The sequence below is a fragment of the Cynocephalus volans genome, chromosome 6 (assembly GCF_027409185.1).
Source record: "Cynocephalus volans isolate mCynVol1 chromosome 6, mCynVol1.pri, whole genome shotgun sequence".
Classification (NCBI taxonomy): Eukaryota; Metazoa; Chordata; class Mammalia; order Dermoptera; family Cynocephalidae; genus Cynocephalus; species Cynocephalus volans.
Window position 1 is genome coordinate 99,854,886 of NC_084465.1, and position 16,020 is coordinate 99,870,905.

At 53.8% G+C, this 16,020-nt stretch overlaps 1 protein-coding gene across 3 annotated transcripts in view; it reads right to left on the reverse strand.

Annotated features, from left to right (window-relative positions):
• Positions 1-16,020, reverse strand: part of PPL (periplakin) — a 46,974-nt gene that overhangs the window by 4,096 nt on the left and 26,858 nt on the right. The window contains exons 3-21 of one of the 3 annotated variants that reach the window (XM_063100529.1): positions 14,859-15,013; positions 13,982-14,102; positions 13,189-13,314; positions 13,054-13,095; positions 11,845-12,006; positions 11,634-11,741; positions 10,195-10,290; positions 8,761-8,883; positions 8,503-8,649; positions 7,711-7,862; positions 6,822-6,919; positions 6,455-6,612; positions 5,244-5,422; positions 5,028-5,166; positions 4,069-4,262; positions 2,644-2,794; positions 1,777-1,860; positions 899-1,009; positions 257-349 (exon numbers count right to left, since the gene is read on the reverse strand). In XM_063100529.1, coding sequence (XP_062956599.1) covers positions 257-349; positions 899-1,009; positions 1,777-1,860; positions 2,644-2,794; positions 4,069-4,262; positions 5,028-5,166; positions 5,244-5,422; positions 6,455-6,612; positions 6,822-6,919; positions 7,711-7,862; positions 8,503-8,649; positions 8,761-8,883; positions 10,195-10,290; positions 11,634-11,741; positions 11,845-12,006; positions 13,054-13,095; positions 13,189-13,314; positions 13,982-14,102; positions 14,859-15,013 — 2,439 coding nt within the window. Of the gene's footprint in view, positions 1-256; positions 350-898; positions 1,010-1,776; positions 1,861-2,643; positions 2,795-4,068; positions 4,263-5,027; positions 5,167-5,243; positions 5,423-6,454; positions 6,616-6,821; positions 6,920-7,710; positions 7,863-8,502; positions 8,650-8,760; positions 8,884-10,194; positions 10,291-11,633; positions 11,742-11,844; positions 12,007-13,053; positions 13,096-13,188; positions 13,315-13,981; positions 14,103-14,858; positions 15,014-16,020 lie in introns of all 3 variants that reach the window. The other 2 variants (XM_063100528.1, XM_063100530.1) reach the window with 2 other exon arrangements.

The window sequence follows — 16,020 nt, forward strand, 5'->3', positions numbered from 1 at the left end:
TGTCATAAACATTACGGATTTTAAAAATAACTTTTACTAGGACCTCTGTAAATGTTTATTGAATTGAATACATACATTATCCACAAGTCAGTGGAAGCATTGACTTGGGCCGGTATTTGCTCTGGTGCTGCCCAGAAACGTCAGCAGGGGACACTCCCATCAACTCCCAAGCTCTTTCTCTCAGACACAGTGAGTCTTTTATTTCTCACCCTGGTTAGCATAGTTTTACATAGAATTTCTTACTAAGACTGATTACCTGTCTCAGGAGATTCAGAGCAAACTCCAGATTCTGCAGCCTCTGTCTGTTGATGGCATTAACTTCAGTGAACTTTGCAGCCAGAGCCGCTTCCTACAGAGAAGAGTTTTTGGAGAGCAGTCAGCACACAGGAATCAACAGGCTAAGTGAAAAAGAGCTAGAAAGCTCGGACGTAGTTTTCGAAGTCTGTCATTTGGGCTAGAGGGATGGCTCTTGCCCATCCCTACCTGGAGTTTTACCGTAGTCTCATTGGGAGAGAAAACAGGACTTAGAAGATCCCCATGACCTTGAGCAGCCTCCCTACCTCTCTGAGCCTAGATCCCTGTGACCTTGAGCAACCTCTCTACCTCTCTGAGCCTTCGTGTTCTCGCATGTCCAAAGGGCTCATGATGGCAGCCCTCCACCATGTGCTTACTGAGCGTGGCAAGGCGGGAGCTTCCCAAATCTCTGCCACTGGTCCAGACACCTCCACTAGCTGTCTTTGTGGGCATATCCATGTCGCTGCCCTGGAACACACGCACTGTCATCTCTCACCAAACCTGTTTGCACCAGGAGGGCTCTCAGCCCCGTTTTCCTACCATGTGTACATCTCTGATGCCTGCGGGCTGTGCTCTCTGCCCTGGCCAGGCCCACCCCACTCACCTCCTCCTTCACTCTGGTGGCAGGAGACTGGAGTCTGGCCCTCTTGCTCACGTTCCTTCCATTCTCCAAGTCAAGAAGTGACCGTAGTTTCTCTGCTTCTAACTCGTAGTCCTGGGTGAGAGAGGGACAGTGCAGAGGGCAGATGAGAGCCTATGAGAAGAGACTGAAATGTTTTTGAACACCCCATGCCCCTTCCAGCTGACCCAGACCCTTCGCCATATGCTGGGTTTATAATCTGCACAGGTGCCCCTCACACCTGCACCCTGCCCTGACTGCCACGAGGTTTTGAGAATTAGATGTATCAACGGTACATAGCAACATCACTGAACCACATAGAAAAAGTACCCCCAATCCCCCCACCTCCAAAGAGTCAGACTGTGTGCTCCCCTCTGACCTTCCTGGGCACCTAGAGATTCTGACATTCTGCTTCTTGTGTAACATTGTACCGTGAACTTCTTCTCATATTGCCACCACCTAGTCTTTGTGCTGACTTTCTAATCCAAGTACATGCTGATCATTCACATAGCCATTCTGCTGCTATTGGACATTTAGGTCACTTCTAATTTGCTTTGCTATTGTAAATAATGTTACAACAGTTTTGTTTATCCTGCATTATTCTTTCGTATTTTTTTCATTTAGGATAAATTTCCCCCAAAACAGTTTACTGCTGCAAAGACTATAAAACCTTCTTAGGGTATTCAACACCTGGTACCATATGGTTTTTCCAAAGGGCTGTGTGCCAGTTTTGCACCACCACCAGCAGTGCCTGAGGGTGACCAGTCCATCCCTGACCCTGCCATGCTGGTGCTCCTGTCTACTTTACTTAGTGGGAAGAGGCGCTTGCTGTTCATATTTTGGGCAGAAGTTTCACGGCTCACCTTTACAGCCTGCTGGTACTGCTGGGAGTTGGTACAGACCTTGTGTACTTCCTGTTCTTTACTTGATATCTCATCTAGCAGATTCTGTAAAAACAACAGATTTTAAAAATCGAAACTGAAAACAAAACAAAAACCTGTTGATAAAGCTAGCAGAGTCCTTAGAATCTGAAATTGCTCTTCTGTCGTACAAAGTATAGTGAATGGCTTCCTTGTACACGTTTGTTCACTATGAAAGGCAGTTCTAAGGCCCTGTGAAGAAGGGCCAAGAAGATAATTATCTTTGCCAGGAAACAAACATTTATTGAGTGTTTTGAAACGCCAGGCACTGTTCTAATATCTTCTTTAGATTATCTCATTTAATCTTCATGATCTCCAGTTTGTGAATGAGGAAATTGAGGCACAGTGAGGTTCAGGAAGTTGTCACGGGGATATGGCTGATGAGGCTGGAACTAGGATTTGAATCTGGGCTACTGGAATCCTGTGTTCCTCATCCCCAACCCCAGGGCACTGCCAGGGGCATTGAGGAGGCAGGAATCTGAACTTGGGAAATGAGATTCTCCCCACTAGCGTTTTTCTTAGGTTTCTGTAGCCATTCTCTCATGTAGCCAGCAGCCCGTGCTAGGGGTCCATAGCAGGCCAAGCCCCAGGCCGGGCACTGAGGCGGGAGAGGCAAATGGGACATGACACATACGGTTCTTATGCTTGAGTCAGGTGCTGGGAGCCGCGCAGTTGAGGTCCGGTGAGGACTGCTCTGCCAGGCCTGTGCCCTGCTCTGTTTCCCATAGGCCGGGCTCCCTCCACGTAAAGGAGCCTGCTGGCCTTGGACCTGCTACCATGTGCCTGAAGAAGCAGAGGCAACCCTCTAACCTTCTGATTGTTCAGCTTGGTCTCCATCTGGCTGAGGCTGTCTGTCTCCCGGGGCTCGTAGCTGGGGATGCTGGACAGGAAATGGAGCACTCGGTCACGGCCGCTGCAGTAAGTGTCGTAGGCAGCCCTGGCACTCTGCAGGCTCTGGGCCCTGTGGGGGCAAAGCCAGTCAGGCCTCTGCCACTGCGGGCAGACGCCTCACTGAGCCCTTTATAAAGAAGTCATCTGTCCTTATTTTTTTAAAAAAGAGGGAGAAAAACAAATGTAACCTAACTTGAAATAACGTAGACATTTACCAGAAAGGGAGTAAATGTGGAATGTTAAGTTGGAGTGTAGATAACAAGGTAGGTGCATAGGTTCTGACTTGCAAAGATGCCCACTGCATTACAGGACCTAAACTATAACCCGTGAGTCATAGGAGAAGCCACAGGGTGGTCAGGAAATCTCTGGAACTCACCGAAAATAAAAACACATCAAAGTTTGTGGCACACAGCAAAAGCAGTATTCAGAGGGAGCTATATAGCATTAAATGCTGATATTAGAAAAGAAAAATGACCTGAAATCCACAGTTTAAGCTTCCACTTTAAGAAAGAAAAAGAAGAGCAAATTAAACCTAATATAAACATCTGGAAGGAAATAATAAAAGAACAGAAGTCAACGAAGCAGGAAATAGGAAAACAGAAATCACTGGAAACAAAAAGCTAGTACTTTGAAATGATCAATAAATCAATAAACTTGAGACAGACTGATCAGAAAGAAAGAGAGAGAATGCAAAGACAACAAAAGAAGATATTACATCAGGAATGAGGAGGGGACATCACCTCAGAGTTGCAGACATGAAAGGATACCAAGAAAATATCATGAACAATTTTATGCCAATAAGTTCAACAGCTCAGATGAAATGGACAAATTCCTTGAAAGATTCAAGAACAGAAGACCGGAATAGTCCAGTATCTACTAAGGAGATAAAAAACTCTTAAGAAAATACAGGCCCAGATGGCTTCACCGGTAAAGTCTACCAAGTATTTAAGGAAAAAATATCAATTCTACACAAACTCTTAAATGGAAGAGGAGGAAATGCTCACTGACTCACGAGGCTGGAAAGATGTAGGACAGAAAAAATAACAAAATACAGTATATATGGTATGTTGTCATTCATGTGTTCCCCGCCTGCCTACCCCAGCTTGTAGAAATTTTTGGAGGAATACACTAGAAACAGGTAACAGTGTTTACCGTGGTGGGGGGAGGCTGGTCATTGTAATCACTGTTAGCATTTTTTACTTTGTACATGTATTACTTTTTCCAAAAAGAGGGCTATGTAGAAAACAAAATCTTGGGTGGCAGGAAGGATCCCTTTGTGGTGCCTTGAGGCAGACTGGCTGAGCCCCTCCAGCCCCTCCTGCCACTCACCGCAGTGCGCCTCACCTGTGGTCCACCTGCTGGCGCAGGTTGTCGAAGCGCTGGCCCAGCTTGTGCACCTCGGCCTCCTGGCGCTCCAGGTCGGGGCAGTGCTCCTGGAAGCGGCTGGCCAGCGTGCTCGAGCACTGCTTGACTGCCTGCAGGTTCCTCTCCACCTCACCCAGGAGGGACTTCTGGGCCTGCAGCTCAGAGGCCATGGCCTGCCGGGACGGGGAAGGAGACGATGGGGCTGTGGCCGGAGCTCCAGGAGTGGGCGACACCACCCAAGGCACCTGGGCTTCCTGCTTTGGGAGGGCGGTTAAGCCAAGGAGTGGGAAGAACTGGGGCTTTGCCTCTGCACTTCTCCGTGAACCTGGGTCACTTCTGCAATGTTCCATTTTGTTATAATAAACAAAACCCTGAAAAACTACCTTCTAAAAATCCTGCAGCGGGTAGCATGTGACCTGGACTGGAACAGCCTGCCACTCTCCAGCCACGAGGCCTTGGTGAAGGCTTTGCTCTCTGAGCCAAGTCAGGAGCTGGGGCGTGAATAAGGGGCCACCACAGGGTCACAGACCTGAATGCATGAAGTGACCAAGCGATCCCGTAATGAGGCAGCAGGCATTGGGGCTGGGGGGCGGTGGGGGCGGTGGGCAGCTAACCTACTCTGGAGGCCATGGCCTGGGTGCTAGATCTGCTCGTCAAGAAATACTGGAAACCTGGGGTTTTATGCAGATACTTGATTGTAAAATACTGGCACCTGCAGTCCCACACAGGCCATGTAAATCCCATGAGCAGCTGGGATTTGTGCCCTGGCCTCTGTTGGCACCTCCCTGTTTGGCGCTTGATAGGCATTCCAAAGCTAGAGAGACTGGTGGCCGGTGAGGCTTGGGACCTTGCTGTCTGGCTAGAGGCAGTGTGTGCATGTGTCTGCAGCCCTTGCCCAGCTCAGAGGAAGTCTCCTGAGATCCAGGTCTCAGACTCACCGCCAGCTCCTGCCTCTTGCTGTCCAGGGCGTGGCCGCTCTCAGGCACTGTGTTATCCTGGGCCAGCTGGTTCTCGTGCATGGCCAGCAGCTCCCGGCCCTGCTGCAGGCTCTTCTCCAGGTGGTTGGCCACACCCACCCTGAGGACAACGGTCAGGAGTGGGGGAGTGCCTGCTTGTCCCCCACCTGACCTCCCCGCTGCCCACCAGCCACCCACTTCTCCTGGGCCGAGTCCAGCAGCTGCACCAGGTGCTCATATTTGTGGTTGGTGTCCTTCAGCCGGGTCCTCAGCAAGGGGGCAGTGCCACTGCCCGGGAAGGCCTGGACAAAGGCCTCGCACTCGGCCATGCTCTGCGCCTTCTCGGGCTCAATCTGCAGCAGCTCGTTGGTGACGTTCTGTGGGGACCAGAACCCTCAGGGTGGGCCTCAGGCAGTCCCTTCCCCCAAGGATGTGCCCAGGCAGGCGCGGAGAGATCCCCACACTTTGGGACAGTGGAAGGAGCTGGGGAGTGATGGGGCCTGGGCGCCAGCCGGGCGGAATGTGATCACAGATGGCCTGTGAGCAACATACTGATGCCGGCAGCAGGTAGGTGATCACCGAGCGCTTACCGGTGCAAGCATTTCATGTGGGTGGTCTCTTTTCATCTTTGGGGCAACTCCCAAGGTAGGTACCATACTCTGCCCATCCAGTGGGGGGGCCATTACGACTCCAGGAAGGGACCTGGTGGGGCCAGGCCACACCTGAGGGCCCTGGTGCCTCCACTCCCCACCACTGTACCAGGCGTCTTCTCAGCTGCCACTCAGCCCTTACTAGCCATGAGGCCACATCAGGGGCTATTGTCCTCCTCTGTAAGACTGGAGTGATGTCCCCTACCATGGAAGGCAGCTGTGGGGACTAGGGAGAGAAAGTGGCTATGCATGTGGGGCCCCGGCCAAGTGTCCACACGCATCATCTTGCTCCATCCTTCCAGTGGCCCTGCCAGTGGGCACCATCCCGTTTTACTGAAGAAACCAAGGCTTGGCTTGAACAGCGTGTCTGCAGTCAAGCAGCTAGTGACCTGGTTCTGTGGAATTCCAGACTCTTGCTTGGCACAGAGCCGTGCAGGCCGATGTCGCTGCTGTCATTGCTACAGCTATGATCCCAAGCCAGGCGTCAAGCTGCCGCCAACAGGCCTAGCAGAGGCAGCACAGACTTTGCCGGCCCTTCTCCTGGGGGTGAGTCTGGGGGGTGCCAGGCTAGGCACCTCCTTGGAGGCCTAAATTTCATCTAGAACCAGGAGAGGTTATAGGGACAGCCCTACCACTGCATGACTCAGGACCTCGTTACATGTGGCACCTGCAGTGAATGTTCCAGGACCCCATGGGATGAGGCCTTGACAGGGGCCCCAGATTGCCAGGGGGCCAGTCTGTGCCCCAGCCCGGTGGTACCTTGAGGTCCTTGGCCCTCTCGGCACTGTCCTGCACAGCCCGGCCCTGCTCCAGCGGTGGCCGCAGGATCCCTGTGATGGCCTTCTCCTGCCGGTCTAGGTCGCTGGCCACCTTGTCCAAGCCAGCCAGCAGCTGCCGCCCCTGCAGGTCAGAGGCATCTGCTGGAGGGAAGGGAAGACACAGTCAGGGGTGATGGCAGGGGCAAGAGGCCCAGGGAGGGGGCATTGGAGGCCACTTGGGACCTTGGGGGCCAGCCCAGCCTCCCCCGACCCCATGCCGGACCCCTGCCATCCCATCCATGGCACAGACCCTGGGTCCAGCCCCTCCTTCCCAGGCCCCCAAGCCTTGGGCAGGAGGCTGCACCCACCTCCAGGGTTCTCCGCCTTCAGGACCTCGTGCCGCTGCTGGAGCGCGCGCTTGCTCCCAGCCGCCTTGTGCCGCACACTCCGGTACTGGCTGCCCAGGCTATGAGAACAAGCAGCAGCTGTGGCCCAGGGAAGCCCACCACCGCCCACCCACAGAGGCTGGACCCTGGCCTCTGGCTGGGCAAACAGCCCAGGGAAGCCACACAGCTCATCAGAGAAGTTGAAAACACGACGTAATGACAAGGGCTTGTGTGACTTGGTCTCCCTCTGCTTCTGGATTCAAAAAGACCCCTTCCCTCCCTCCCTCCTTCCTTTCTTTCCTCTCTCCGTCCCTCCATTCTTTTTTCTTCATAACAAGCCTTACTACCTAAAATGTTTGCTCGTTAGTCTTCTCTACCAAGATGTTACCTCTGAGGGAGCAGTACATAGTAGGTGCTCAACAAATATTTGTTGAATGAATAAATGAAGGCATTCCTTGAATCATTCACTCATTCAGCAAAGTTCTTTGGGTAACTTCTTGGCTCCAGGCACTGTACTAGGCCCTGGAGAGACTAAATCCAAGGAGCCAAGACTAAATCCAAGGAACCCAGACTCAGCGAGACTGAGGCAAGCACAGATTGTCTTAATGAAAAGCGGCTCCTGCGGAAGGCAGTGGAGGGACAAAGAGGTGGCAGTGCTGATCCTGGAGCAGGTGGAGGGTCGGGGAGCGACGGCTGAGTCCTCAAGCCGAGGAGTACCAGTCAGCCAGGCAGCGAGCAGGTGTTGCAGGTAGAGAGAGCAGCACATGCAAAGGCTCAGGGGTGCTTGTAGAGAAACTGCTCACGGGGCTGGACCCACAGCCACACACACACACTCAGCAAGGCACACTGGCTCCCTCCCTTGTCCCTGTACCTGTCAGCCAGAGCCAGGGTCTCAGGGTCGGTGGGGGGGATCATGAAGCAGACAGCTGGAGCCGTGATCTTGTTCCCGGCACCGTCCAGGAGCTCCCAGCTCTCCCCATTGTTCTTCTGCAGAGTGTAGCTGTAGCCCCGAGAGATCAGGCCCTGGCAGGGGCAGGCCAGTCAGGATACAGGAGATCTGCGTCAGTGGTGGCCTGGGAGCCCCGGCCATCATCTTGCCCCCTGCCTCCCTAACCCTGGGACCTGGAGAGTCTTACCCCATTTCTTGGATCCTCCCCAGGATGTATCACCATAGAGAGAGTTGGGAGGGGCACACATGAAGGAGACATGTTGGGTCTGTCAGCCCAGCAACCCACCTCGATTTCCCTCTGGGGAATCATCCCTGTCTACTCGCATCCATTCCCAGCTTCCAGATGGACATGTGACTCAGGCCCAGCCAATGAGAGACTGGCTTCCCCAGCCACAGTGATTGGTTCAGGGTGGACACATGACTCAGACCAGCCCAATGAGAGCCTTCCCTAGGACTTTTGCTGGAATGACTGGGGTTGCTGAGCTGGTAGAATGTAAGGCCAGGGTGGCTGGGTGGGGCAGAGTGGGGGGTACATATCTGCCACCACTAGGGGAAGGGTTGATAGAGAGTGACATCAATGACCAAGACAAACACAAGTTCCTGAAAACATCATTTGAGGCCCTGGCTCCAGCCATGTTACGCCTAAGACTTTTCAGTGATGTGAAAAGAGGCAGATCCAGGCCTTGCCTGCCTGTGGTGCCTGGGCAGGCTCACCTCATCACACTCATAGTCACAGAGCGCCTCCACGGGGATGGGCTTGAGCGGCGTCTCCCGGCGGTACTTGAGGGGCACCACCTGCTGCCCTCGCTTCTGCAGCCCCCGCACCACGTCCTCGTACTTGTCCAGAGCCTTCTCCTGGTCCTGAAGAGAGTGAGGTGGGGAGCCTGGTGAGACTGCAGCCTTTCCTTGGTGCTAGGGGACCAAACAAGCGATGGGGACAGGGGCCCACAGTCAGCAGGGCCCATCACGCACGTCCAGCTCCCGCAGCAGCAGCTCGATCTGGTATCGGTCCTTGAAGTCGGGGCTGTATTTCTGATCTAGGTCGGAGTCCACTTTGCGCAGCAGCTCCTGAGCATCCTTCACGTCTTTATGGAACTGGGGAAGACCAGGTGGCCGTATCACAGCCAGGAAACGACTAGAACTGCTGGGGCTTCTGGCTGTGGCTTCAAGCTCATTGGCCCCTCCCCCCCATTCCTAGGTGGGGCTGGGCCTCCCACTCTCCCTGAATCCAGGATGGGACCCTCTGCTGAGCCTCAGGCTCCTCCACTCAGGGACACCCCCATCTTCCCCTGAGGCCTCATGGGGAAGAAGTGAGATCCCTTCCCATCTGTCCACAAGATGCTACCTCTACGACATATTAAGTTTTCTTCTATATCAAAAAGTTTTGGGTTCTCTTTTATTCCATTCCTCTCTCTGTGCCAGGAATACCCTGACTTGATACTATAAATTCTAAGTCCTGACATATGCCTCTCCTTTTTGTTCTCCAAAATTCTCTCGCCCCTTCTTCAGTCCATCAGCTCTTGACTCATTCCTTGTCAGCTCTCCCCTGGGCTGAACATGTGGGCTGCAGCCATGAGTGGGAGGACTTTGGGATCCCTGTGAAGCTCACAGTGTGGCTTAGATGCTGAGCCAGGAGTTCACGGCATCAGCTAAGTTTCCCCAGGCTCCCCAGTGGTAAGAATCACCTGCAGCTCTTGTTAAAAACATGCATTCCTCTGGACACAAACATTTGTCGAGGGTGCCCATCAACAAATGAATGGATAAGCACAGTGTGGTCCATGCACACCATGGCATATTTTTCACCCTTAAAAAGGAAAAAAGCCCTGACACACACTAAAACACACATGAACCTGGACACACTACACTCAGAGAAGCCAGACACAAAAGGACACATGTTATCTGATTCCACTTACTCCTCATATCCATTCCAGGCAGGAAATATCTCGAATGGGCAAATCCAGAGAGACAACAAGTAGATTAGAGGTTACTAGGGGCTGGAGGAGCAGGGATGGGTTTGGAGCTTTTATTTGGGGAGAAGAGGAAGTTTTGGAAATAGAGTTGATGATTGCACAACATTGTGAATGTAATAAACGCCACTGAATCGTGCACTTAAAAATGGCTAGAATGGCAAATTTTATGTTATATGTATTTTAGCAAAATTATCAACCCCACACTCATTCCTGGGCCCCAAGAGAATCTGGTGAATCAGACTCTCTGGCCCCAGTCCCCAGGGAAGACATAGAAGGGCCCAGCAAGCTTGGGACACACCTGTGTGCACCATTAGAAGCGTGGGTGCTAGAGGGCCTGGGAAGGTACCCCCAAAGTCTCTTGGACCAAGCCGTACAAGACCATAAGTGGTGCCGATGCTGGTGGGCCTGTCTGTAAAATGGTGAGCCAAGTGGGTACCTGGTGGTAGTCCTCCATGTACTTCAGGTGGCTCTCCTCGCAGATGAGCAGGTTCAGGTACTCCTTCCAATCTGCATGCACAGCTTCCATGTGCGCCTGCCAGGAAAAGGAGGGGCAGGTCACTGTTGGCCAGGTGCCTGGGAAGCCAAGGGAAGGACTGGCAGGATTCTACGCTGGAGAATGGTGGGGGAGGGAGGCATCTGGCATCTGCCTTGGGTGTGGCTCCCGCAGAAGTAACCAGCTCCTGCTAAGGGTGGGGAGGGAAGGAAAGGGGGTCATGTCAGGCAGACGAGAAGGACTGCCATGTACAGGTGGCCAGGTTCTGCACTGCACAAGGGGCTATGTCTGCCCAGATGAAGTGGTGCCTTTTAAAAATTCTCATAAAGGAGGGCCGGCCAGTGGCTCACTTGGGAGTGTGGTGCTGATAACACCAAGGCCAGGGGTTCGGATTCCTATATAGGGATGGCTGGTTGCTCTCTTGGGAGAGCGTAGTGCTGACAACACCTAGTCAAGGGTTAAGATCCCCTTACCGATCATCTTTAAAAAAAAAAAAAAAATTCTCATAAAGGAAGGCTGGCCAGTTAGCTCAGTTGGTTAGAGTGCAGTGTTGGTAACACCAAGGTCAAGGATTGGGATCCCTGCACCAGCCAGCCACCGAAAAAGAAAAAAAAAATTCTCACAAAGGCAGTGTAGAGGGTTGAACAGTATGTTCTCAAAATTCTTGTCTACCCAGAACTCAAAAAGTGACCTTATTTGGAAATAGGATCTTTGCAGATTTAGTTAAAGATCTCGAGGTAAAATCATCCTGAAATTAGGATGGGCCCAAAATCCAATGACTGGTGTCCTTATAAGAAGAGGAGAGGACACAGAGAGACAGGGGAGAGGGCCATGTGGAGATGGAGGAAGAGATTGGAGTGAGGTAAGCCAAGGACTGTTGGCAGCCACCAAAAGCTGGGAGAGGCAAGAAAGAAATCTCTCCTGAGGACTTCAGAGGGAGCAAGGCCCTGGGACACCCAGATTTCAGACTTCTGGCCTCCAGAACTGTCAGAAAATGAATTTCTGTTGCTTAAAGCTACCATGTTTGTGGTAGTTTGTTGTGGCAGAATTAGGAAACTCATACAGGCCCCTTATGGGCTTCAGAAGTCCGGGGGCTGAGGGTAGGATGTGGTGATGGATGGAGATTAGGAGAGGACGGCTGGCCGGCTGGCTTAGTTGGTTGGAGCGTGGTACTGATAACACCAAGGTCCAGGGTGTGATCCCTGTACCAGCCAGTGCCCAAACAAAAACAAAAACAAAAAACTCAGCAAACAAAAAAGACAAGGAGAGGAGGCAGCATCAGAGCAAGGCAGAGGCGTATGGAGAGACAGACAGACACAGGATGCAGCTCAAGCTCCAAGTGGCCCAACCTGGAGGAGGCGTCCCCTCCTAGGCACACACACCTCAATGGAGTTCCTCCCGGGGTGCTCAGCCACTAGGAGCTGGTCACCCTCACTGTGCAGCTTGTTGATTCTCTCCTCTTTGGCCTCTAGGTTCCGGTTGATGAAATTCTGCAGTGGTAGGGGGAGTGGGAGTGGAGTGGAGGGGACTCAGAGCCCAGCCAGGCAGCTCCATGTCCCTCCCAGGCTCCCTCCCCCAGGCCCCCATGCCCACCTCGTACTGGCGACGACGGCTGGGGTAGTCGAGGTTGCGGTCGCTCCAGTCGTATTGCATGCGGCCCCTGGCCTGCTGGTCCAGCCAGTACAGCTCATTGGTGCAGCGCTGCATGTAATCCTGCAGCGAATTCAGGTGCTGCTGCCGTGCCTGCGATGCCGCCTGTGGGGATGGGGGCAAGGACAGAGCTGGGTCCTTTGGGCACCTGGCCACTGCAGGCCTCCCTCTCCACCTCCTGCAGGGCCCAGATGTGGCCAGTTTGAGGAGAAGCCAAGCTTGGCCATGTCTCAGACAGGCTCCCTTGGACAAGTCACCTGACCCTCCAAAACTCATTCATTCATTCTGCAAATATTTACTGAGAACCTTCTACGTGCCGGTATGGGTCCAGGCACTGGGGATACAGCAGTAAAGGAAACAGACAAAATCCATCACTGAACTGACATTTTCCTGGAGCCTCAGTTTACCTGTCTGTAAAATGGGATAACAGCATTCCTGGCCCCATAGGGCACAGAGACTGGCACACAGTTGGTGCTCAATAAATGTCAGCAGCTACAACTTCCATTTTTATCACGATCATCTTAGAGGGGCCTGGAAGGAGGAGGGAGGTTTGCATTTTGCTCTGCAGAAGAACAGTAGGACACTAAGAACATGTATGTCAGGGCCCCCACATGCCAGAACTGTGCTAAGCGCTTCTCCAACATTAACTAATTCAGTCCTCAAAGTGACCCTATGAGATGGGGACACGTAGGAGCTCCATTTTACTGATGAGGAAACTGAGGCTCCAAAGGCTAAGACACTTGCTCAAGGTCTCTCCACCAACAGGCAAGGGGTAGAGGCAGCTCCTTGCTGCTGTGGGATGCTGCCTCTGTATTCTCACGTCTCAGATGTTTGAAACATTTACAACCAGGAGGCACCTGTGCATCACTGTGAGATTTTAAAAAGAACACCTTCTTTAAAGGTTTTGAAGAGGGAAATAAGAAGCTTTTGTATAGGAAGTGGGTGGTGTCATATTTGGCACACAGTAGGTGCTTAATAAAGAAATAAGCAGCAAGTTGCAGGACAGGCTGCATCCCTGGGTTCTATTAGGGTCTTCCTTGAGCACACAGGGCAAACTGGGTGGCCTCTCGGGAAGAGGCTGGGTTGCCAGCTCCAAGCTTCCTGTCGCTCACGTCCCCGTGAGGCCACAGCCTTTCCCCAGGGGCTTCTCACCAGCAGTTTCTGGTACTTGGCCTGTAGTTCGCTGTTCTGCTCCTGAGGACAGAGCCGAGGGTACAGGTGAGGGCCAGGATGCAGGTGCAGCCCCCTCCTTCCCTGGGTCCCCCACCGTCACTGCCACGTGCCCACCTTGTCCCCGTCCTTGGCCAGGTGGGGCCCGATGGCCTTGACCTCATTGTGGAAGATGTTGTGCTGCTCCACTTGCTGGTCCACCAGTGGCAGCTCTGTCTCAAAGCTCTGGCTGCTGAGCTTGTCCTGGCCAGGTGAGCAGCGAGAAAACACGCAGGGGGTTGGCTGGGGGCCTGGGACTCGCAGCCCACCTCGGCTCTCTTCCTCATGGAGGTGGCCGAGGAGAGAGCATGGGGCCCCCAGAAATGCACCATTGGCACCTTTACTGTGGCTGACGGATCTCATGGCAACCTCAGAGGCCCACACAGTTCCTGTTTCCATTTCACAGACGGGGAAACAGAGGCTGGGCAGGGGAAAGTCACACCATTAAAAGTGGGGAGCTGAGACTTGAACCAAGGGTTGCCCAGCTGCAGTGGCTGTGAAGTTCTCTGTGGTGGATACAGGCTGGCGAGGGCACAGGAAGGGTGCTGGTGGGCCAGGAGTCTGGCAGCCTCCCCCCAGCCTCCCACCAAGCCCTGTCAGGCCCCCAGCAAGCCTGGGTCAGAGGGCAAAACCCAGAAGCAGCAGCAAGTCTGATGAGGCACAAGGTCCAAATCTCCAACACTTCTGCTCTGTTGCCCCAGACTTGGTGCCGCACTTCTCTGAGCCTCACTCATTAGGAAACATTGGGACTTTGACTCTGTCCCTGGCAGGACTGTAGTACCCACTGGACTGTGGCAGGGCTCTCCCTGCATACACCTGTCCCCACCCCCACGTGGCAGCCCGGGAGCTGGCAGCCCCGCCCTGGCCATACCAGCTTCTCCTCCACCAGTGCTGCCCAGTTGACCTGTGGGTCCACCTCCTTCACAGCCAGGGTGTAGATCTGCTTGTGTTTCCTGCAGAGGTTAGTCACGCGCTCCTTCAGCTGGCGGATGCTGAGTGGGGAGAGGCCACCCAGTTAGTGGGGCTCGTCAGCACAGGCACAGCCTACGCCCCGAGGAGGGGCCTCCCACCCCAGACCCCAGCCTCGGGCCGTCTGCTCATTGGCCTGGAAGGACAGGGTGATGGAGGCCTTGGGTTCCAGAAGTCACTGTCTCCTCCCATCCCTTCTTCTGCCCACTTTCCTTCAACCTTCCTTCCTCCACCAATGTTTCCTGAGGGCCTACTTTGTCCCCAGAACCATAGAAGATTCCGGAAGAAACGGGCAGGTCCACTGCTCTCTGGAGCCCACAGTCCAGCAGGGGCCACAGGAGTGGAGTGTGCCATGCCAGGAACAAGTGCAGGGGGTCATGGGGCACTGAGAGACCCCTGCCCCTGCTGGGGAGTTGGATACAGGATCCATCCATGTTAAGCTAAGGCATGAGTGACGAGCCCGGGAAGCTGGGGACGGAGGCATCTGGCAGTGGGAGAGCTCACTCAAAAGCTCAGAGCTCAGGCAGCAGGGTGGCTCGGGAGCTGTGGTCATACTGTGACCAGAACACAAGACATAAACTCCCTTAGCCTCAGTTTCCCCAATCGCAACATAGGGTTGTCAGGAGGATAGTGTAAAGCATTTGACACATGCCTGGATTCTAGTTGGCCCTCAACAAACTCTGACTTGGGCTTCCCAATGCTGAGCAGGCTGCAGACCTCCTGCCCTGGCCCACAGCCCAGAAATGGCTCCCTGGGGACTGGAAGCGGAGGGGACCTACTCCTCAGCGATCATGTCCCCTTGGGGATGCCTCATGTGCTTGGCGATGGCTGCATCCGCCTCCAGCACATATAGCAGCTTTTCTGAGTCTGACACCTTCTGCAGGGCCACGTCCTGGTACTCGGGCTGCCGACCCTCCTGCAGCTGGGCCAGATCCTATGAGGGTCACAAAAGAAAAAGGGGACAATGGGCAGGAGTCAGTGTAGACACTGTGGCGATGGAGGTGGCGGGAAGAAAAGGGGCAGCGAGGGGCTCCCCTGCCCAATCCAGTCTTTTCTCTGGCCACTTGGTGAACAGAGCCCAAATGCCCTCTATGAGCTGGGCCCTGGACACAGCCGTGAACGGAAGATACATGACCCTGCCCGCCTGGCACTCCCAATCCAGCCTGTGAGACCGCCAGAAAGGCAAGTCCACAGATAAAGCTCACAAAGATGGCTGCAAGTTTGCACAAGTCAATGTTTACAAAGAAAACGCACCAAAGGGCCGAGCCCGTGGCGCACTCGGTAGAGTGCTGCGCTGGGAGCACAGCGACACTCCCGCCGCGGGTTCGGATCCTATATGGGAATAGCCGGTGCACTCACTGGCTGAGTGCCGGTCACGAAAAAAAAAAAAAAAAAAAAAAGAAAACGCACCAAAGATGGTTAGAGATGCCCCTCCGAGGAAGCGACGCAAACTAGAACAAAGGACGACAGGGAAGAGAGTTCCAGGCAGAGAGAACGGCCTGTGCAAAGGTACTGGGGTGGGAGAGAGCAGCCCATGATTGAGGCATGATGAGAAGGCCGCTGTAGCCAGAAGGGAGGGGGAGAGGAAACAGGAGAGGTGGGAAGGGGCCAGAGCACAGGGACCTGCAGCTGGGGGGACAGAGCTCAGAGTGGATCTAAAGAGGGATAGGACAGGGCCCCATTTGTGCTTGAAGGTGATGTCTCTGGGGTGCTGCAGGGAGAGGATTCAGCTGGGAGGGTGTCAGCAGTTTGTGACGGTGCCTGGGGGGGAGCTGAGGGTGAACCCCTGCTGGGGCAGCACCCATGGAAACAGTGAGAATGGAGAGAGAACAGACAGGATATTTGGGAGGTGGGATTGATAGGTTGCTGCTGAGTCCAGGGTCTGTTTGTTTAGGCCGGAATAAGAAATTGGCAGTCAGGACAGCAGGTTTCTAAACACAG